At 37.6% G+C, this 24,581-nt stretch overlaps 1 protein-coding gene across 1 annotated transcript in view; it reads right to left on the reverse strand.

The window, feature by feature from the left end:
* Positions 1-450: 450 nt before the first annotated feature.
* Positions 451-24,581, reverse strand: part of Tox (thymocyte selection-associated high mobility group box) — a 307,815-nt gene continuing 283,684 nt past the window's right edge. Inside the window, exons 6-9 of the mRNA XM_013009422.1 lie at positions 22,091-22,171; positions 10,281-10,667; positions 1,826-1,977; positions 451-1,508 (exon numbers count right to left, since the gene is read on the reverse strand). Of these exons, the coding sequence (XP_012864876.1) occupies positions 1,472-1,508; positions 1,826-1,977; positions 10,281-10,667; positions 22,091-22,171 (657 nt within the window). The 3' untranslated portion in view covers positions 451-1,471. The remainder of the gene's footprint in view (positions 1,509-1,825; positions 1,978-10,280; positions 10,668-22,090; positions 22,172-24,581) is intronic.

Here is a 24,581-nt window from a genome sequence, read left to right on the forward strand (position 1 = left end):
TCTGATACTCACCTTCTATTTTGAGATGCATTCTAGGCGGCGGGCTTCTCTCCCCCCCTCTTTCTTTTTGCCCTTGTTTAATCTTCAATGTTTTTGAAATTTGGTGAGAAGCATGTGGCTTGAAGAATTTTGGATACACAATTTTAAATTTTCTTTTTTTTTGCGGGGGGGTGGGGGTGGGTTCAGACCTGACTAAAACCAGCTGAGAACCAAAAAAGCAACTTGTTTTAGATAGAGGATGAGTTTGTTAAATCTTTGGGGAACAAATCTCTGTTGTATTATATAAAAGAAAATTCTTTAATAGAGTAGTTTTCCATTTGCATCAACTGAAGCAATGCAGAAATAAGGATTTGTTACTTGGATTTGCTGCTAAATGAAAAGCAGGTTTGGCTTTATTTGTGTCACTGTAAAACTAAACAATAAAGTATTTACCTCAAGCGTGAATTATTATTTTTTTGCCAGCAAAAGTTAAAACATCAAAGAAACCTCTTTGAAATACTAACAAATTTACTTACAAACACCTATATTTATTATTTCATAAATAGGCGCAACAAGTTTCATAAAAAAAGATTAAATACAGACACAGTATGAAGAAACAATAATACAGAGCCATAAGTAGAGGTTATAATTTAGCTGTTTCCAATCTGTTTCTGCATCTAATAAGATATCAAGTAAGCATTTGGCAGTTTTATACATAAAAGGACTTAAATGACATTTACTAATCATTACACAAAAAGTGATACAAAAAAAGCAATTTTTTTCCTGCAGTACAAAATAAATGTGTTCTCACTTCCCTTAACATTAGTTTTCCTTGTGTTTGATTAATGGGACCAGGCCAATTTAGTTTTAAAGTAAAATTACTTGGGAATATTTTTTTCAAACAGTTTGAAAATATAGAACTATTAATCAGTTGTTTTAAAAATGAAGTAAAAATATGAATGTTTGCCAATTTAATTCCTCTTGTGAAACCAATAAACTGGGATGAGCCAGTTTCAAATTACAATTTAGCTACAAAAACATTCACATTTTTATACTCTAGGAGAGTGTAACAGAGATTCTATTTACAAACTTGCTATGACTGCTACATCAAGCCATTTAAAAAGTCTTTAGTAGTTTCATATAAACACCCATTATGAAAACCAATGGAAAACCCAGGACTGTTACCCGAGACAGCTACCATTGCTAAGGCCGTTACTAGAGCATAGCACTTCACAGCAAAAAACCAACATAAAATTTGAATGGTCCATATTTCCTTCAGGGAAGAAGAAGAACAATGTCCATAAAGGATTACAAAAATAATAAAGAAGCATAACTATTTCTTCCAGAGTGGGTGACCCACAAGCTCAGATGGTCCTAAGTGCTTAGCAACTTGTAATTTCTAATAAAATGGAGAACCGCCTTGACTGTACAAAGCAATCTGGTGAAAAGACTTCCCTGAATTCCTCAGTGGAAAGGAGAGGTGTTTTGATTTTCAGGTAAGGTACAGTGCTTTGTCCCTCTGCATACCCCTGTAGTGAGAAAAAACAGATGATTGCTTGTTACAAGACAGCCTGGGCTACAGGTAGAGTTGTTCTAACTCGAGGGATGAAATTAATCACTGGGAAAGGGACCAGATCGTTAAACTACATCTTCATAGAGTGGCTAGCTAAAGGCATTATTTTTGGAAATTCTTGGTAATGGCTCAAAAATGTCTTAAGTTGTAGCATCGACCTTCTTGAATATCATACATTGGAAAGTAGGAATAAAAGTAGGAATAAAGAGGGATGGACTAATGTGCATGCTATGAGCATTATCTACCACTAGGTGGCGATGGCAGGCCGCTTACCCACTACTGCAGTAGTCGTTGTTCCAGTCCACGGGCTGGGGGGCAGGATTTCTGCACCCAGAACGCACATACTCCATTGCTTGGGTGACAACTTGTGCAGCTGTAGATGTAGGATTGATAATTGTCTGATAGTCAGGTTGAAGAGTAAATCCCTGAAAGGAATATCCAGGTCCACAGGTGAGAATCAGAATGATTTTTTAAAAGAAAAACATCCAAATATTGGTGCATTCTCTGTACAGGCCTTCCTGCTTCTGCTTATGCGGTGTCATACCTATGATAAGGGCCCAGGAAACTCAGAACAATGGTAGAAAAGGGAGGTCTCCATCACATTCTGCACACCCTTTCTTCCTTTAACTGTGTGTCAAAGTAACCTTTAATTGTACTCTTAAACCGACTGAATTGAGAAACATTTAAAATGTAGAGAAGCTTAGTCAATCAAAACAAAGGAAGCAAAGAGTTTATATCCTTCAAAGTTTGTTTTCTATCAAACCTAAGGATACATTAATAGTTAATCCCCAGAATATGTAACAGAATCTTTTCTGAAGGATTCAGGCAGCAGGTGGCTGAGTGTTTTATTAGACTACACCTATTCACATATTGTTCTCCAAACCCTTTTTCTTCATTCAATCTCAAAGGGACCATCTGCTTCTTTTTTTTTTTTAATTTGTGTTTCTCTCTCAGCTAAAAAAATCCAACCAAAGCTTTTTAACAGTGGTTGGATTAATACAGAGAAAGAAATGCAAAACAACTTGCTGTTAGAAAACGAAGAGGGAAAAGTGTAAGACAGAGTAAATATTTTTTAATTGAAAAATCTATTAGCTAGCGGACAACATTGTGACTTCAGGAAGATTGTTTTAATTGACTAGTATGGGTAAGTGTTGACTTTTAATCCTAGCAAAGCTATTAAAAACCCAAGGACAGAATCTCTCCAGTGTATAGCTATATCTGGTAAACAAAAAGCATTTTACACAAAGATATATTTTTAGCTTATCTGATAAATTCAAGAGCAGCCTAGGCAAGTTTTGCTGCAAGTGACCACAAAAAGCAATTTAATTAATCTCATAGTTGTCTCTGTATAGTATATTCCAGCCATGTCTTCTTTTAGCCACCGAAATCAAGAGATTGAAAAATATACCTTCTCTACTTATTGCAGGTAGCTTTTGAAGGTTACAATATTGTTGTTATTAAACCCAGCAGAGTGATCAGAGAATTGATTTTTAACTAAGGATATCCTTAGACTTTTATTCATGTTTGGGTGTTGCTTGTGTAACAACTCTAAGAAGTGTCACCTACTACTCAACATCTTCAGTTCTCAATACTGCCTCCAATTCAAACCAATGTCTCATCCTAAATTGTGAAGAAAGATGAACTCAGAATGGCTAGTATTGGGTCACTGAAAAGTGGAGAATTCAGCCAGACTGGTTGTTTGACCTCACACAGACTGAAAGGATAAATTTCCTAAACAAACTATTGGTTTGTCTGTGTAGATACCACCTACAATGTGAATTGTAAATGTTTTCCTAAACTGAAAGCTGATGGTCAGGGTCCCCACTGGCTGCTTGGATGTCTTCTGTGTTTCAGGCAGTATTCTTTTTCCTTTAGATCCTCCTACATCTCTTTTTCTTTTCTTTTCCTTCCTTCCTTCCTTCCTTTCTTTCTTCCTTCCTTTTTCTCTCTCTCCCTTCCTTTCTCTCTCTCTCTTTCTTTCTTTTTTATTTTGCTTGGTCATGAGGGCTGAACTCAGGGCTTGGGAGCGGTCCCTCAGCTCTTCAGCTCAAGGCTAGCACTCTACCACTTGAGCCACTTCGGCTTTTTCCTGCTTATGTGGTGCTGAGGAATCAAACCCAGGGCCTCATGGCAAGCACTCGACCCCGGAGCCACCTTCTCAGCCCATCTTCCTACATTTCTAATATGGAAGGGGTTTTGTAGGCTTCAGTGAAGTATACTTATATTTTCTTTTCTACAGCCCAACTTTCTCCTCTTCCTTCCCCAGTGTCTACTGTGGTATCTACTGGGTGATGAGCAGGAGAAAGCTCTGGGGAGAACTAGGGTTGACTTGCTTTGTTAACATAATCAGCAAGGCTGCATGAGGATCACACCCTGTTTATTGAGGTGCTGGGCTTTCCCATAGTAATAGTTCAATAAATCATCTTCTCAGTAAATAACTTTTACTAAAGATGATGTATGTGATGCTATGGTTAGAAGCTTATGGGATAAATGAATGTGTAAATGCCAGGTCCGTCTTCTCTTTTTAAGTAAAGTTCTAAATATTGGATTTTTACACAACAGACAAAATATAACCTAAAAGCAAATAAGTATCAAAACAAAAGGTAGTCTAAAGTATCTTGAGTTAGCTAAAAAGCATGGAATCTCACAAAGAAAGCAAAACAGACACCCTCCCTCCCCAAGATCCTCAGAGTGTCTTTTCATTCACTGACAATATTTCCTTACATTGGGAAGACACTATTAGGAAAGTTTTTTAAAAATTCTACCTTAAGATTAAGTGACTTAAAAAAAAATCTATGTTTGTTTTTTTTACAAAGATCAAAGATGAAAGATTCAGCTAACTTTTATGACTAAACTTAAGTGCATCACAAATATCCAAAAAATCAAGAACCAAGAAAAATATAGGCAAAGGTTGAAGTAACATTATTTAACATTATTTTTCCTTCCAAGCTAGAAAATGGCCCATAGTCCTGCACACTTTGTAAAGAAATGTTGAGGTCAACCTTAGAGCGATGTACATTTTTATTACTGATATAAATAGGAAACAACATTTGAAAAAAAATGTTTGCTTAGCCATCTAATTAAACAAGACTGAATATTTTGCATTTTAATGCTCAGGAGAAAAATCACCAACTGTTTTGTAGCATGCCTGGAATTTTAAATTTCATTTTCTGGTGCCAGATTGAAATAAAAATAGGAAACATGATAAAGATTAATTTGATGTCAAAGGGGACATTTGCTCTTTAATTAGATTTTTGTAGCCCTTGCAGTGTGTTGTATCACCATAGCAAGACCAAAAAAAAAAAAAAGCTGCATCACAACCAAACTGTGGTTGTGGTCCTTGTATCCACACTTTGCAGAGAAGTAATTTCATTTCCTGCCTGTCTGGAGAGGTATTTTCAGCATGCATCAATGTTTTTGTCTTCATGACTGATTTATTCATCAATCTCAATGTGATTTTTTTTAAACCTTTAAATTACACCCAAATCTTAAAGCAGCTGTTTATTACACAAGGAAATTGAAAATCTGTCTGTGATATCATACAAAGATTTTTTTCTTAAGGTTATAAAAGAAGTTGACAGATATTAATGATTTTTTTTCTATTGACCTCATTCAAAAGTACAGTGAGGCAGAAGGAAAAGGACGAAAATTGGACCCTCACACACCCAGAAAAGACTCAATTCCATGGGTTCAGTGTATAAAGTATTATTGTAACTAGGTGCTGGTGGCTCATGCCCATAATCCTAGTTATTTAGAAGGCTGAGATCTGAGGATCATGGTTCAAAGCCAACCCAAGCAGGAAAGTCTGTGAGTCTTTGATCTCCAATTAACCACCAAAAACTGGAAGTGGGGTAGAGTGCTAGCATTGAACAAAAATGCTGAGGGACAACACCCAGACCCTGGGTTCAAGCACTGGCACTACCCCCCAAAAATCTTTGTCTCTCTGTCTCTGTCTTTGTCTCTCTCTCTCTCTCGATATTATTGTAGAAGAAAAGAAAGAACTGTTACTCTTGGTGGGCTATATAATCATTTTTAGGAAACACTGATTTTCAAGAGGATAATGAAATAGCTAAAGTAATATTGAAATAGAAGATATTGCTTTAAAAATACAGCAGCTGTTAACTCTTCTCTGTGTAGGGCTGGAAGATAGGCATGTTTTCCTCCACTAGGAGACAAACATGGCAGGATAAATGTGCTTTGGATAATGGATAAGCTAGGTCAAACTTTATTCACAACATAGATAGGCCAACAGGCTTTGAGAGACTGTAGTCATCTATGATGAGCAGCTGCCTGGGGCTGCCAGTCTCCTGAACCTGTAGGCTCTTGCTCAGATTACCTGCCCATAATCCCTACCTTGTCCCAACTACTCTCCTGACTCGCCTGCTTCCTGGTTCTACCAGCTTGGAGCATCATTTCGTGACAGTGGCTCTCTCTGGAAATGCCCCACACCCTTCCCACCTTCTATCATCTAAAGACTATTGCTCTTCTCATCTGTCAGGTCTCTGGGCCAGCCCTTGAGCCAGTAGCCTTCCTCTTCCAGTTCATCCTGGCTAAAGCTTTCTCTTCTCTGGGCCCCCTGCAGTCTGTCTTCTTGTTTTCCTCCTGACCCCATGGGATCTCCATTACTTTCTATCTTCTTCCTGATTTTCCACCCTCCCTCCAGGAGGGGTAGGGTCCTTAATTCTTTGTGTTCTTTCCTGTGACTGAATTTCCAGAGCCTAGGCAGTGCCTGCCACATTGCAGAGGTCACTAAAATATCTCTAATCATGTGAATTAAAAAGAAAAAATCTTCCAAGGAACTAGATAATTTGAAGGGATGTGCAAGCAGTGAGAGATGGAGGAGAACGATGAAAGGAGTGACAGTGACCAAGATGCATTGTTTTCATAAACTGACATGTTGAAAGGAAATCCCTTTGTACAAACTACTTTAAGGATAATAAATACATGAATAAACATTTTCCAAGAAAGTGACATTCTACAATCTAACCTGCAGTTTCTTCCAACAGTCTTAACATTTACATGCATTATTTTCAGTTGTTCATTGTCCCCAAAATTATTGTTCCTGAATACCTATTTGATCAAGGCACTGTTAAAGTGGTACTTGGTCAATGAGGTATTTGTAGCTCTTGCTATTGCTTGTCTTGCTGTCTATTATTAATGTAACTTGAAATCTGGTTCAACTCACCCTTTTTATTTTTTTGAGAGACACTAACAAAACTGAACTAAAGACTGACAAATACTTTGTCCAATGTAATTTTTTTCCTTCCCATTCAGCTCAGATCCTGTATGGGAAGACAAATCTCTTGGATTTATACATGTGGTCTTATAGCACTCTGAAATATCTGAATGCTATTCAGAATCACAGTTAGCTTAACAGACATTTGAGCAGAACTAGAAAAGGAGACTATTTTTTCTAACTCAGTGCCTTGTGTTGCTGGATAGATGGCTCTACTATTTGGGCTACTCACACAGACCTTTCTGCTTTAGCTATTGCAATCCCTTTTATTTATGCTTCTCAAAGAGCTGGGATAACAAGTGTTTCCTGGCTTTTCTATTGGTTGAGATGGGGGTCTTGCCAGTTCTTTCTTTTTTTTCTTTCTTTCTTTCCTTCCTTCCTTCCTTCTTTCCTTCCTTTCTTTCTCTCCTTTCATCCTCCCTTACCTCCCTCATTCTCTCTCTCTCTCTCTCTTACCTGGACTGGCCTCAAATCTGTATTACCTGAAATAAGGTAGATTCAGAAGAGAACCCAAATAGTATAATTTCTTAGAAAGTTAAGTCAACAAGAAAAACATGAGGAAAATGGATACTTGAACAGAGTGGGGTAGGGTCAAAAGGAGAGAGTAGATCAATGAAGAGGAGAAGTAGTCAAGATATAGTCAAGAACTCAATGAATATCCTACAAAACTAAGAAAAGCAAGAGAAAGGGTAGATGGGGTGAAAGGGGTAAAGTCGATTAAGATACATTGTATTCGTAAACTACTTTGTTGAATGACAACTACGTTGTATGACTACTTAAAGATGATGATGATAATAATAATAAATACAGGAAAAAATAAAAATAAAACAACAATTTGACATTTCCCCCAAAACAAAAACACAGGAACAAAAACAAAAAAAAAACAAAAATTTATCTGCCTAATCTCTGTCACCCAAGTAGCCAGGATTACAGGTGTAACATACTTAGCCTCATGTTAAAGGAGATATTTCTTTTTTTTTCTTTTCTTTCTTTCTTTCTTTTTTTTTGTCAGTCTTAGGGCTTGAAATAAGGGCCTGGGCTCTGTCCTTGAGCCTTTTTCTGTTCAAGGCTAGCCCTCTGCCATTTGAGCCACAGCACTACTTCTGGCTTTTATTTTTGGTTTATGTGGTACTGAGGAATCGAACCCAGGGCTTCATGCATGCTTGGCAAACACTCAACCACTAAGCCACATTCCTAGCCCAGAGAAATATTTCTGAGTGGATAAATTAGAAAAAGGTCTCCTCTCTGGATAGAGCTCTATATCTCAGCTTGAGAATTAATTGTGACTCTGGCATTCTTTCCTGTACACTGACAGAGCCCTACAGCACACCCCATGAGCCCTAACATGGACCCCAAGCTCATCCTTAGTAAAGATACCCAATCCAGTAGAAGGTGATCCTTGTTATTATTTCTTCAACCAAATATAATTAATTCATTACAGTATAAGCATATCTAAGAGTCTCTTCTTGTGAATGACATGTGATGGGAAGGAATCTGACCCTATGAACATCACTTGATCATAAACAACATGTAGACAAGGCAGCAGGGTGCCATACAAATGGTTTGTTGCATGGAGTTAAGGTACTTGTCATGGCTGTATCAATGTTTTTGGTGTGGGGATCAAGGAAGACTTTGGTAAGGAGATGAATTCCTTTGCTCCTCATAAAAATGTTGATTTTAGAATTAACTAGGATTTAAAGACTCTCTAAATTCTTCAGGGAAACAGGTTTTCTAATACAAAGCAGTTAATCTAGAGGAATGATTGAGGACGACAGGCAGCATGTTGAGCATTCATGAATCCTGGCTCTGGCTTCTGGACAGATCTGGTTTAAATCACAGCTCCAACCTTGTGAGCACATTATTTAACTCTGCCAAGCCTCAGCTTCCTTATCTTTAAAATGAAGTCTGTGCTAATGCCTGCATTGGAAGTTTTCTCAGTGTTAAAGAAGAGATCAAGTGTTTCGTTACTGGATTTGTTGTTGTTGGATCTCCGAAATCTTCTCTATAATAAAAATGAATTTCAGACCACACACACACACACACACACACACACAGATTGATATAGTGCCTCAGGGTCTAAGCACTGTCCTTTTGTTTTTTTTTCTCTCAAGGCTGTCATTCTGCCACTTGAACTACAGCTCCACTTTAAGCTGTTCAGTGGTGAAAGCTGTTCAGTGGAGTTAAAAGTCTCATTGAGTTTCCTGCCTAGGCTGGCTTTGAACTAGCTGAAGGGCCTCAGATCTCAGCCTTCTGACTTGCTAGGATTGCAGGCCTGAGCCACTGGTATCTGGCTTCAGACCACTTATATTCACCTTCATGCCCCACCCCTTCTTCTACTTTCCCAGTCCAACTATAGATTCAAACTATACAGAAGGCTGACCATCAGTTATATAGGAAAGTGATGTTTACTTTACCTGCAATTCTGAGTCAGAAGAGTATTTGGACTATAAAAATCATAGTTGAATTTGTTTTAATTTGTAGTTTTTACCTTTACTTTCTCAGATAAGCTTTTATGATTTTTGAATACTTTATGTTCAGTTGAGTTTGCAAATTTAAAAATTTTCAAATTTAGAAATAACACCAACATACAGAAGGAAAAATTCATTAAAAAAATCAAGTGTCCATAAATTGTTTCAATAATCAAGGAGTAGGTAGGGAGACTTTTTCTAATATAGAGGCAAGATCTATCTATTTATCTATCTACCTATCTATCTGTCTGTCTGTATGTCTGTCTGTCTGTCTGTCTTTCTGTCTGTCTGCCTGCTTGCCTGCCTGTCTGTCATCTGTTAATATAGCTATCTAGCTATCTATTAATCTAGCTATCAACAATCAATCAGTCTATCCCTGTATTACCTATCATTTATCCAACCGTCCATCCATCCATCCATCCGTCCATATATTCTGGGTATTGAAACCAAGGCTTGATACATGCTAGGCAGGTGTTCAATCCCTTGGCACCCCCCAGACCCTCAAATGTCCATTTTAAATAAAACTGATTAAAATATTCAGTTCTCAGGATTTTCAAGATTCTACCAAATTTGGCAATGGGCTTGAATTGCATTTTGCAGCATTTATTGAGCTCAACTGGCCTATCAGTCATGACACTGTCATTTTTAAACCACATTAAAAAAAAGAGAGAATTCTCTGTTCTAAGGAGATCTCTTAAAATAACAACAGTACTCTACTAAAGAAACAGAAAATAAAAGGGCAATTATGAAGACTGAAACAAAGTATCTATTGTGGAAAAGAAACCAGTGATTTTGATGAGAAGCAACTATCAACTACTGGGATGGCTTCACGCTGACAAACCACTTGAAAATGGCATTTTTCAGAAGCAAACAGATACCTACTGAATATTCTCTCCCTTGTTCTTTCTCTTCATTTAAGCAGAAGAACATTAAACATGTATCTCTCATTTTTGGCTGGATTAACACCTCTCCCCCTGCCCCCCCCCCACTTCAGAGACAGGTGTGAACTGCGGTCTGCACTCACTTGCTGCATGGTGGGGGAGTGTAAGGCAGACTGGACCTGCATGGGGAGCTGGTTCCCGATGGGCTGCTGCATGGCGAGTGGCTGGTGCTGCTGCATGCTGAGGTGCTGGTGGAGAGGAGGGCTGATCTGGAGGGGAGGTGGGGGGGACACAGCCATGTTGGCTATAGAGACAGTCACTGGCATTTGGTTGTTCGGCTTGGGAGCGATGTTCCTGGGGAGGCTGGGATGCATGGCGGTGAGGTGAGCATTCATTCCTGGCTGTTGGTGATAGTGGGAACTCAGGTACAGAGCTGAATGCGCCTGGCTGGGCCCGTGGAACACTGAGGGCTTGGAATTGATCAGCTGCGGAGACTGAGATGCCTTCACATCCACAGGTTCGCTGTAGCTCTGTTGTAGGAACAAAAGGAAAGTGTGTTAGGGGGCAGAGGCTGATCCATGGAGCCTTAATGCTATGGATGAGCTTTGTGAGCATGAGCTCTCATGGCAATCAACTCTCATGGCTATTATTTTTATTATTTCCTATTACTGGGGCTTGAACTCAGAGTCTTGTCTCTCACTCAGTTTCTTCAGTAACAACTGGTGCTCTACTACTTGAGTCACACCGCTAGTCCAGATTTTTGTGGATTAACTGCATATAAGAGTCTCTTGTGCCATGTACCAGTGGCACATACCTATAGTCCTAGCTACTCAGGAGGTTGAGACCTGAGGATTGTGGTTCAAAGCCAGCTCAGATAGGAAAGCCCAGGAGATTCTTATCTCCAATTAACCACCAGAAAACCAAAAGTGGTGTGATGGGTCAAAGTGGTAGAGCACTAACCTTGAACAGAAGAACTTAGGGACAGCGCCCAAACCCTGAGCTCAAACTTCATGACCACCACCACCACCACCACCACCACAAAAGTCTCTTCTATTTGTTTGTCCAGGCTAGCACTGAATGTGAGCCTCACATCTCATCCTCTGGAGTAGCTAGAATTATAGATGGGTTATCATCTATAGCTATTCCTGACATTCTTATCCAAGGATTCCTCCATTAATTTTTTGTGTGTGCTAGTCCTGAAGCTTAAATTCAGCACTGTCACTGAGCTTGTGCTCAAAGCTAGTGCTCTACCACTTGAGCCACTTTCAGTTTTTTAGTGGTTAATTGGAGATAAGAGTTGCATGAACTTTCCTTTCTGGTCTGACTTTGAACCATGATCCTCAGATCTCAATCTCCCAAGTAGCTAGGATTGTGGGTGTGAGCCACTAGCACCCAGCTTCCCTCATTATTTTTAACTTTAACTTACATAACACTGAATTTAATTGTATCACTTTTCTAAAAATCTAAAGCAATCAGAAATGACATTTTATTCTTTTGCCTCCATGCTAAGTTCTAACTTGCTGTTTCTTCTTATCAAACAAAGATAAGAAGATGAATGTGGGGAAGATGCCATAATCACCCTGATGGGAAACACTGTGTAGTTCACTTTCAGTTGTTCATCTCTGTGGATCTTGTATTGATTATACATTTACATTTTCCCCCCTTTCATTTTCTCAAAGAGGCTTGGCCTAGATATTTGCACAAAGAAACAAAGCTGGTTGATGGAAATGACTTTGAAAGAGTTCTAAAATACCTTCCTAAAGTCATATAAAATCACATTAATATGTCTTCAAAGTAACTGGAGAACTCATCTTGATTTTTTTTTAAAGAATTTGGTGATGAATTGGCCCCTTAATGAAGAAGATTAAAAATAACCTCTCTTAGAAATTTTAGACTCTATCATAAATTAATTGTGTCCTAATTTTTTCCACACCTTCATATGGTCATTTCCTAATAATCTTGTAATTGACTTAAAAACCAGTGAAAGATGAAAAGAATCAAGAATTAGCTCTGTGGCATTTCCTCTCCGGCAGGAACCTAACTCTTACTTTCGCTAAGAGGAAGAGAATGACAGAGCCTCATGGGGACTGTGAAGCCAACAGGAGGGAGACAATGCTAATATGTCCTTCTGGAGAAAAAAAGTCACTGTCAAAATCAGGACTCAAGGATACCCTTATTTTGCAAACTTGATGCCAGGCTTGTCACAAGTCAGAGTGAGTTTCTGTTCACACTCAGTACCATGCCTTCTGTGAATGCCTCCCTGCTCCTGCTGCTCAGGTACTACTCACTACCTGTAGTGGGGAGTGCAGGCGGATTGTCTCCACATTGTACAGGCAGACTGCTGTACCTCAATGGCCTGCAATTGGAGGAACTCAAACCAGCCAGCTTTATTATCACAGATTAGCCTATCCTACCTCTTAGCAGAGTAGGGCATTCGATCCAAAAAGTGGAGGAAAATTAAATGAGGTCCACAGCAAGAATAATGCTGTATTTATGTGTTAGCTCCCAAAGACAGTGCAGATGCAGTCATGTGTGTGTGTGTGCAGACGCAGCCATGTGTGTGTGTGTGTGTGTGTGTGTGTGTGTGTGTGTACAACCAGACCTCTACTGTCTCTGTAAGAAGTGACATACCTGTTTAAAACATGCTGAGTTGAGTGCTGGTGGCTCATGCTTGTATTTCTAGCTACTCAGGCAGCTGAGACTAGAGGATCGTATCTGCTCTGAAGTCAGTCTATGCAGAATAGACTGTATCTCCCCCAAAAAAAACCTAGCAAAACTAGAGGCATGGTTCAAACAGTAGAGCACCAGCCTTGAGAAGAAAATGCTTTGAGAGGTCTAGAGTTCACTCTCAGGTACCAGCATACACACACACACACACACACACACACACACAATTCATCAAACAAAATTTAAAGGGAGATAATAGAACAAAGCTTTATAAAATGCAATTCTTAAAATGTATTCTTTTTAAAAAGTAAGTTTTAAGAATTTTTTGTTTTGCTTTCATTTAAAAAATTTTATTGTTCTATAAAATAGTTAACAAAATTTAGGGAAAAGGTCAAATGGACTAATTCAGGCTACATAAATAGAGTTTGTACATTGAGACACGTACTACCATCGATAAAATCTTGAAAGTCACTGCATGGGCAGTCATTATATATCTGTGTGCTGACATCATCTGGGAACTTGTTTTTGTTGTGTTTGCATTCCTTGCACTTCAGGTTAGCCTTGCAGAAGAGTTAATTTCATAACTAGCCATGAATGATCTCAATTTCCTACTGGAAAGAAGTTACATCTAATAAAAATCAACATTTTACTTTTTCATATGGTTGCTTTGAATTAAAATATAAATTATTTGTGTTTTCTATACTATCAAACTATGAAATGCATCTACTTATGTATTTCTTATTTTTTCTCTCTATATTTCCTTTTTAGATAATGAAGAATTATTATAGATATAAAAACATTCAGTTTAGAATAAACAATGAATCCAATTCTTTTTCATTCTGCTCAATAAATAATAGCATGTAGTCTATCATATAGTTAATATAGTTTAGGTCAATAGGTAGCTATAAATGATTGATGATACATAGATAGATGAGATAGATAAATAGAAATTTATAGATATAGACAGCAGCCTTTCCTTGCCAATCTTGTAGAGGTTCTTTTCACTCATGGATAATTAAACACAAGCATTTTCTCTGTCCATAATTTGTCATTTACCTTCTCTACAGCAGACATAAAGACCATACCCCCTAAACCTATTTCAAAATAGGAAGAACTTGTACTTTTTAGTCACTTAGGACCACTGTGGAGTTAAACTAAACTGATTTTCAAAAATAATTATTCGGATATTTGAAATATAATTTTAACATAGATGGAATTAAAATTTTAGAATGTTATCTAAAATACTTTTTCTCCTGACTATCTAAATGTTTGAATATGACATGATTAATATGTGAAGCCACACCATATTTATATACATAAATATATATCACGGAAGGGGGTCTGTATTAAGGAAAGGGTAGATTTAATGGCAAAGAATCTTCTTAATCTCTGTAATCCATGCATCTAGCACACCAGGATGCATGGGGTGCAGCCCACTTATGAGTGAGTCAGTAGTTACTGGTTGACCCATTGCAACAATGAGATAGATGTACAAGACGCTATGTTGGAAAACGAACTTTACAATTTAGGTGGGGGTGAGGGGGTAGGAGTGGGGATGGGTTGGGGGGAAGTGTAGTTGTGGAGATGGGAGGGAAGGGATGGTAGGGGAAAAACAAAGGAGGAGGCAACAATGCTTGATAGGAAATGTACTCATTACCTTGCGCATGTAACTGTAACCCCTCTCTACAGTATTTTCACAATAAAAAACATAAAAAAAAATAGCTGTTGTTTTGCAGAGTCCAGCAGGTCTGGCAGAGATCTCTCACAAGCCTCATTGCCTCTGAGGAGGAGACCCCAGCCAGGGAACTTCCTCTTTTCCACCCAGACTGGGAGAACTTTCGTTTTTATGTGAAGGTTACTTGTTTAGATAGGGGAGAGACTGCCTTTAGCTTTCACTTCTGATTACTTTTATTTTGGGGCTGGTGCTGGAGCTTGAACTCAGGTCCTGGGTGCTGTCCCTTGGCTTTTTCATTCCAAGCTGGAGCTCTATCACTTGAGCAAAAGGTCCACTTATGGCTTTTTTTTTTTGGTGGCAAATTGGAGATTAGGGTCTCACGAACTTTCCTGCCTGGACTGGTTTCAAATCATGATCCTCAGATCTCAGACTCCTGATTGGCTAGAATTACAGTCATGAACTACTGGCACCTGGCTGATTCACTAATACTCAGCCTGATTACTTATTAATTAGCCTAATATAATAGACTATCTATTAACTATAGACTTGCTTTACTATTTTGAAAGATAGGTAAAAATAAGTTCATTTTAAAATAGCAAACAGTCATAAATTAATAATTTGGTTATGTGGATAAATGGAGAAATGATCAATTTAATACTGTTCTCAAAGCATTTCTCAAAATCATTTCTTATAAATAAAAAGAAGATGGTGGCAATAGAGACCTTCTGGGTCTTATCAGTAGAGAGTTTGCTTTGGCATGTGAAAAATACATAGCAAATGCAGCTGATAAGTCTTAAGACACTTATTAACCAAGCTAATATCTATTCAGGGTAATTTCAATCCCATCTACTTTGTAGCACGAAGTTAATGCCATATAGCAGATAAATGCCCTTATTCAGGAATGATATGTGCTATAAAAGTGGAAGATGGACAAAGTAATTGTTATTTAAAATAGCAAAGTATAAACAGAAGACATAAAAAGCACTGTAGAGGAGTTCTTGAACCAAATCAAATTAATAGCCCATCTAATTTGATTCTTGTTTTCAGCACTGACCAATACTCGATGCATTGGAAATTAAACAAAATTTATGCACCCACTCAATTGTGTGCTGTTACTTTCTGGAAGGAAAATTTTTCCTGGTCCGTGCAGGTGATTAACTTATACCCTGAAGCATGAGATTTTATTATCTTTAAATCACAATCTGGGCTCACAGAGCTGCAAATTTTATGTTAACCGTCATAAAATAATCCATCCCATTTACACATTCAGGCTCAGTATTTATCTCAATAATTCTCTCTACAACATAAGAGAGTGAATTTACCTCATTCTGCAAAAAGAAATCATTTTTTCTTTTGTTTCTAATTTCCTTCCCTTTAATGGAAACTGAAAAATGTATATTGATCATGACAAAAGAGATATTTACATTCAAGAAAATAGTGTCTTGAGAAAGCTATAATAAAAAGTTTCCACTGTCTTTTCTAAACATTGGCACCCTAATTTATAAACTACTTCTCTTTTTTGTTTTGTGCCAGTACTATGGCTGGAACTCAGGCCTGGGGGCTATTCCTTAGTTTTTTTTTTCTCAAGACTGGTGCTCTACCATCTGAGCCACAGATACATGTCCAGAATTTTTTTGCTAGTTAATTGGGGAGAAGAGTTTTACAGACTTTCCTGTCAAGACTGGCTTTGAACTGTGATCCTCAGATGTCAGCTTTCTGAGCAGCTAGGATTATAGGCTTGAGCCACCAGCACCTGGCTCAAGAACTACTCCTTAAGGTAGAAACAAAATTTCCTATTTGATGTGTGGCCTTAAAGCCATGAATCTGACTGCTGTTAGTTAACACAGTAGACATCCAAATACTGTGTCTCCTTCCTGGTTGGCACTTCTGAGAAGCTGTACTGTCATTTCAATAATGCTGCATTTACTAGGGATATTTGGGTATGTCCCTACTGGAATTCTCTTCAGAGCCTGTGGGATACTGTTTTACATATTCTCAGACAGCTCTTTGACTTTTGATGGCAAATTTCAGTTTTTTGGAAAGGCTAATAGCCAGTTGAAGCCAAGACTGTGGATTCTATCTAGTGATGTTTAAGGAAAAGAATGAGGTGTGAAAACAATGTAAGAAGATTGATTTTCTAGAGTGGCTCATAAACTTTTCCTGACTGCAGTTCTAAAAGAGGAGTTTCAGAAAGAAAAATTTTAAACTCTGGGAGCAATAATAAAATAAGTTTGTGGCCTCCCAAGGTGACTACTTTTGAATGCAACACTCATTTTGGGAATATAAATTCTGGTCTGTGTGGAGAAATGAAACTAGTTCTATTGCTTTAAAGTTATACATTGTTTTCAGCACAGTAATTTAGACCTACATCTAGGAATTTCTTAGTCTATCTATGGAAAAACTAGATTCTCTTATGCTTTAAGAGCCCAACTTAGTATGACCTTCCTTAGGCAGTGCAAAACTGCATAAGGAACAAGCAACCTTAGCATATGCACCTGGCTTCTTTTGTAGGGTTTACAAAAAACATTTCAAATAAAAAAACTCCAAAGATGATTGCATTTTTGTTTGTATTTAGATAATCTTGTATTTTTGTATTTTTAAGGAAAGTAGCTATGTGGCAATTAATTTGTTATTAGTGTAGTTTTTGTATCATCTGGCACTACATTAAAATGATTCAGCTAAATTTTAATGACATACAAACTAGATCTACTAGTAATAATTATTCAGATTACTTAATTCTTATATTTGACATTCTAAACTGTGATTTTTATCCTTGAGTTTTTAATTTTTAAGATTTTATTTTATTGTGGTAGGAACACAACATTATAAGCTCTACTCTGCTAATAAATTTGTAAGTATGCAAAAGATGATTGTCTATTATAGGTATAATGTATGGTTGATCTTTCTAGAGCTAATTCCTGTGTCTGGGCTGAAATTGACATCTGATCAGTAAACCCACATTCCCCCTCTCCCCGCACCTGGCACCACTGCTTCCTGATTCTACAAGTTGACTATTTTTAACTCTTCATGGAACTGGAAGCCTGGAGTACTTGTCTTTGTGTGATTGACATAGTTCATCTAGCATAATGTTCTTAAGTGAACCATATAGTTTATATTTATATAGATTTCATATTTTATTCTCCTGAAAACCCTGTGATGAAGGGTTCTGCTTAACAATTGACTAAGCTGAAACTTAGAACATCCATAAGACAGATAGAAGAAGAAGAAAACCTGACATGAATTTAGATCCTCTTGTCTCCCAGCTCAACAGCTGTGGTGTGGTGGTCTTTTTTGTTGTTGGTGGTGGTGGTTGTAGGGCTTGAACTCAGATCAGAGCCTGGGCACTGTCCCTAAGCTTTTTGCTCAAGGCTAGTGCTCTACCACTTTTGAATCACAGCACTACTTCCGAATTTCTGGTGGTTAATTGGAAATAAGAGTCTCACAGAGTTTCCTGCCTGGGCTGGCTTTGAACCACCATCCTCAGATCTTAGTGTTCTGAGTAACTAGGATTACAGGAATAAGTCATTGGTGCCTGGCTTAGTGGCCCTTTTTGAGATCTACTAACATGGTTCCATTGATTCCACTTGGAAAACCAGGGGTTGAAGCTCCTCCAGAGATCATCTCCCACTCTCATAACTTTTGCTTCCGCTTTTAAACTTTCTTAGGGAATGAAATAGTTTAGTTCAACAATTTGAGACTTTCTGGTGGTTAATTGGAGAAAAGCATCTTTAGATTTTCCTGTCTAGGTTGGCTTTGAAATAAAAATCCTCAGATCTCAGCCTCCTGAGTAGATAAGATGACAGAAGTGAGTCATGGGCACCTTGCAGAGAAGACAGCTCTCTCCTCTGTTGTCCTTTTTTTTTTTTTTTTTTGTCGGTCATGGGGCTTGAACTCTGGGCCTGGGTGCTGTCCTTCAGCTCTTCAGCTCAAGGCGAGCACTCTACTACTTGAGCTACAGCGCCACTTCCGGTTTTCTGGTGGTTAATTGGAGATAGGAGTCTCACAGTCTTTCCTGCCCGGGCTGGCTTTGAACCGCGATCCTTAGATCTCAGCCTCCTGAGTAGCTAGGATTACAGTGGTGAGCCACCGGCGCCCAGCTCTCTGTTGTCTTTTAACATTTGACATTTCACCATTTCTTTTTTTTTTCTAACTTCTCCCTTTAAATGATAGTACCTGCAATTGAGTAAGTTGTTCTGCTGTTTACCCAGCACTGCATTTATGATACTTTAAGCTCCTATTGAAGTGTTATGTATCAATTTTGACTTCTATTTGTCAGAGTAGGCAGTGGCCAGTATTTCCCTATAGAAGAGCATGGTATAGGGTAGGGCTTCCCAGCATGCTGAAGGCTTCAATTCCACTGAATGTCTCTGTCTGCCTCTGGTGGTAGGTAGTACGGGGTCACCAAGGGCAGGTGGCATCTAAACCTCAGATGCAAATAAACTTAGTTGTTGATTGGTAAGAGTTAGAACAAATTTTACTGGAGATAATAAGAGGAAATTCTAAATATGAACGAATTTGATGATTACTCAGGTTGAGAAAGCCTAGGACCTTTGGATCTTCAATGTCAGTGCTACTGTTTTCTGTGGTAGGAAAGCCATTTAATCTTTGCCTGATGAGCAGAGATTAAATGTCCTTAGCCTTACTGGGCAGGGTGGTTGTAATCAGGAGCAGAAATCTATGGATTAGCACTGTCTATAGCTCAGAGGATCTGTTGATAGGAAGATGCTATTTCTAATGGAGCTATATAATTAGAAAAAAGTTTAATAACCTGCTGAAGATGTGTCAGTAATGTCTTGTTGATGATCACAGAGGTAAGAAGATTCACTTATGGTCATTGGTCCATTTTTGTCTTGGTAGACTTCCGCTTTACATAAGCCTTAAGTTATGATAATGAAGATACTGTACTAGATGTGAATGGTGGGTGCAACTAAAGAGATGTCTGTCTGAAAGGGAAGGATCATTGTAATTCCATGACTCAGTTTCAGAGGAATGGTCATGGTCTCTGTGTTTCTATTTCTGATTATATTCTGGAAGAAGCAGCTAATTTTAGAATATAGCTTCAAACCTTTTAAGTATCAAGAAACATTCCACTTGGAATTCATTCATCTTTGTCTCTCAGCACCTGTGTGGGTCTGATGAGAAACGATGTAGTTCAGCCCTGAGCTGGATATGCATCTGGATGTGGAAGAAGCACTGAGAAGTAGCAGACTTTGTTTTCTGACCTTAGAGTGACTCTAAAAGCACAGATCATTTAATAGTTGGTGTTTTCATTATTGGTCGCCCTTGACTGAAGAGAAAGTTTTTATGTGTAAGGGATGAATTTGCCTATTCTCCATTGTATCCTGTGAGCCTAGCACTGACCACATGCCCAGGAAAATTTGCCAGATGTACAAATGAATGAATAATAACAAAAACAAATACAAAAAAAAAATGGAGCTTGGCTGGTACATAGGTGGTTCCCTGGAATTGTAATTACTGTATTATGGGGTATATTGTTTGCTGCTTTAGATCTTTTGAAATAGGGAAATAATTTATAAATGTAGGAGAAAATCACAATGTAGACAAATATATCTTTACATATGAATGGCAGTTATTTGCCTAGGTGTAATTAAAATGAGAAATAGATTTTATATACTGTATCATGTACGAAGCTGGGAGGATGGCTGGTAATTCTACTACAGTGACTAGAAAGTGGACAGCCAACACTAGCTCATATACAACATCAGGGGGTTATTTTTCTAACCTGGTGAGAGTGTAACTCTCCTCCAATTTATACTCATGCAATAGATAGTTATACATAGAGATTCAACAGCTCCAGCAAACTTTCTACCACCAAAGATAAGAAAAATGTCAGAGTAAGCTGTAAAAAAAAGTGCTTGGTTTTTAAATGTAGAAATGGCAACTCGCAGCATTTATACAAAATTGCCTATATACAGTGGGTTGCAACTCTGAGACTGAATAGTGAGAAAGTTGCAGCTAGGAGCAAATCTGAGGACATTTGTTTCAGAAGTAAAGGCTTAGTCAGTATTACTACATCCTAGCAATCTGCATGTCATTAGCTTGAGTGCTTTGTATCAGGGTGACACTTTCCATATTGATTTTCTCCTATGTAAAAATGCATTGACTGAAACTCTATTTGCTCAAGATGCATTGTACTCACAAACTTACATGTTGAATGCAAATCTCTTTGTGTAACTAGGTAAGGATAATAAAAAATACAATATTCCAAAAGAAATTTATCTTATAATACTATTTGTTTATAAAAATCTCCCTTATATTTTCTGCCATGCTAATTTGAGATAATCTCAACCCAATTAATGGCTACATGAGTCTTCTTTTTGGTGCTTCACTTTTTTGTTGTAATTTTAGGCATACTCTGTGAATTGTATATGGATAGTGACACAGGAGATGGTATCAGAAGAAAATATAAGTAGCTTGAAGTGAAATAAGTTAAAAAGTGTGAGATAGTAGCTGAGCACCAGTAGCTCACTCCTGTAATCCTAGCTACACAGGAGGCTGAGATCTGAGGATCATGGTTCAAAGCCAGCCCTGGCAAGAAAGTCAGTGAGACTCTTATCTCTAATAAACCACAAGAAAACAGGACATGGTGCTATGGCTCAAGAGGTAGAGCGCTCACCTTGAGCTGAAGAGCACAGGGACAGCGCACAAGCCCAGAGTTCAAACCCCATGATCAAAAAAAAAAAAGTATGAGATCCAGATGAGACAATACAAATGTTAGAAAGTATAAGGTTATATCATAAATTGTGATTTTTCTCACATTATCTATCCTTAGTAATTGAACATAAGGTTGGATTAGACCAATAGTGTACTGAAATCTTTTATGCATTTGAATTTTGCCTTCTTTTTTCTTTTCTGACTCAATGTATTCAGCATATGTTTTCTTCAATAAATGACAAATTTATAGATTTGTTTTTGTCCAGTGTTATAATGGAGATGGGTATTTGTGGCAGAAAAATCAGAATTATTTTCCCTGGGTAAGCAGGATGAAGGCCTAAAGCCTGGAATCACATGAACAAAGTAATCACCAAAACTGGACTTGAGATGACAGAGTGTCATGTCCTTCCCAGATCCAGCACTCTGAGGTCATTTCCAAGAAATTCCATGAGGGGAAATGAAACTTTAAATGCGTAGGACAAGACAGAGTCAAAACTAGTAAGCATTTAAACAGCCAGGACTGATACTCAAAAGATTCTAAAGCAAGAAATCTTTCTCAATGGCCTTTTAATTTTCCAACAAAATGATGCAATCTTTCGTTTTCTTGCATCTCCTCTGCAGGAGGAAAGGTTGTAAGAACTGAGTATGGGAAAATAGAGAGTTGGCTCTTGATTAAAAAATGTGCCTTATCTACATTACAAAACCAATAATCGGCAGGTAGACAGCATTTTACAAAAGGCCAAGAAGATGATGCCAGGGCCTTCTAGTGATGAACAAATATTTCTATAACATATGGCTTTGTTTAGGATGTACTTTTTTCCCAACAAAGAAAATTGTGCAGAAATGCTAAAGTGATCTTTTATGCTTTTAAATGACTATCAAAGTCTGCACTGAGATGGCCACGATCCATCACAATACCACACAATTGCACGTTACCTTGGATACCAGGCTGGCTCTGTATGCTGCAAGTTGCTTCAGGTACTCCTTCTTTGCAGCCTCGGTTTTCTTTTTATAGACCTGCAACAACAAAGCATCTTAAATTAGAAAGTAAATCTGCTTTTGTTTTCAGAGAAGTACCATACTCAATGATAATTACACACAAACACATACATACAAATATATATAATAATAATAATAGACAGCTCTCTCAAGGTTGTTTTCCTCTAAAACAGATTTGAATGAAGAATGGCAAGAGACTAAGATAAAATTAACAATAGTAAAATTCTACATTTTACATAGTACATATGGAAGGATTCATTTGAATTACTTTGAGACTGGAAGCAATTGGCTTAGAGAGATAATGTTGAGGAAGGCTCCTTGGAGAGCCACAGAAGGAGTCAATTAGGCTTTCATATTTATGTAATGGAAAGATGATTGTTTAGCACAGTCATAGTCTAATATATATTTGTAGTTAGCATATTTAGCTAGAGAGAGAGCATATTTAGCATATATGCATGTGCATATGTGTATATATGTATACATATTCCATGCTAAATATGTTAAATATAAAAGCAAAGTCGGAATTCTTCTGCCACGTTTAATAAAAAAAATGGGAGGATATGTAAAAGACTTTTGGGGATCATCACGATTTAAAGACTTTATTCTCAAAGTTCTACTTCCAAGCATTAGCAATTAGAGGTTATGATCAAAGACATCTTTAGGACCCTGAGCACCTGAGAGCCACATGGATGCCAGGCTGCAAGGCCTGCACTGGTGTTTTGCAAGACACAAGGATGTGAGCCTGTGGATACTGAACTTTGAAAAGGTAAAGTGTTCTGAAATGAACCTCCGTTTACACATGCTTTTTCATTTCTGAGATGTTATCATCTCTAGCCCAAAAGTAAAATGAGCTGAAATCATCCACAAGAATTGAAATGACTTGCTTGTACACGAAAGGTCAGATTGCGAAGTTGAACAGAGAGGAGTTATCAGACAGTGCACACTGAGAACACATGATCATCTGCTGCTATTAAGCTAATCCTTCCAGGGGTTTGGACTATGTTTGGCAATCTTTTGAAATCCATCCCAAAGAACAAAATCTTTCTCAGCATTTACTGTGGACACTAAAATTCATTTTCCTTGATATGACTATTTTCAATTTCCCATATTTCAAAATTTACAGCTAGACATTAAGGCTTGGCTAGTATTTTGTAATGCTGAACTCAAAACCAGATCTGGGTTTTGAGAAAAGTGGTTTTAGAATCAGTTTGAGTAGTTAAATATAAATTATGTCTAAAGGCACAAGTATCTGCCAGTTGGCAGCACAGGGAAATTTCTGGTCTCCAATGATGACTGTGGTTTGCCAAGCCCAGGGACACAACTGCGAATTTCAAGATGTGAGAAATACTATTTACTCATGAATATTTTAATTAAAGCAGACTATTTTACTTAGAGTAAATGAATAATCAATCTTGTCAACAGAATTATAATAGGACCCTATGAAGTGAATTTACAAATGATTCTTCTCTAGGGTGGTAGATTTTATATTTGGCATATTGGTATAATAAAAGCTAATTAAAATAAAGATCAAAATTAGTACAATACTATAATTGAATAATTCTGCCATCCAAACAAACTTAAAAATATCTGATTTGGAAATTTTGTTCCTGCTGTTACTTACAGCAAAAAGCCAACAATTGTTTGGTTTAAGTAAAGCAATAGAGTTGCAGGAGTGTTCTCAATTATTGATCCAATTATTAGAAGTGAAAGTCAGATTTATTTCTGGAAGATTGCAGGTGGGAAAAATGCCAGTATAGGGTAAAACCTGTAATAGTCCAGGTTTATTATATATCTTAGTGGCACAATGTTCACAAACAAATAGCTTTTCTAAATTTTATTGATTTATTTTTCTTGGGAGATTGATTTCTGTTTATGGCTTTTCCATAAACCTCTTTTCTAAGACAGAATTTATAATGAATAACATTAAATTGACAGTGTTTATACTTTTTTAATACCTAAAACCTGTTTAAGAGATAGTATTTTCTCCGAAATAGTTATCTATTGAGGACTTGGAAGATAATACTCAGTAAATATGCCTTTGATGTCAATGTACATTGGTGTACCCTGAATAGTTTCATCACATTTTCATTAATATGCTACTCCAAGTGACTTTGTTAGATAAGTAGGGTTCTTGTAGTTTCCAAAGATAAACAACACACTTTGTTCCATAGCAATGCCCAACATGGCATTTTCTAAGAAGTAGCAGATAAGATGGCATTATCAGATGGCTCGAGTCCAGCATCTCCAAAGCTTTCTCTCATCTGGTTTCTGTTGACACAGCGACTGAGTCACTACACTACTATCCCTTTCTGGATCCTGGCAGTTAACACTGCACAATGAGTTAAATTTTGTGAAATTTGTTGATTAAGAACCATTGGAGAAAGGTGGCTAACTCCACGCATTTAAGGTTGAACATTGCCCTGGGTTT

The sequence above is a fragment of the Dipodomys ordii genome, unplaced genomic scaffold (assembly GCF_000151885.1).
Source record: "Dipodomys ordii isolate 6190 unplaced genomic scaffold, Dord_2.0 Scaffold9, whole genome shotgun sequence".
NCBI classification, from domain to species: domain Eukaryota; kingdom Metazoa; phylum Chordata; class Mammalia; order Rodentia; family Heteromyidae; genus Dipodomys; species Dipodomys ordii.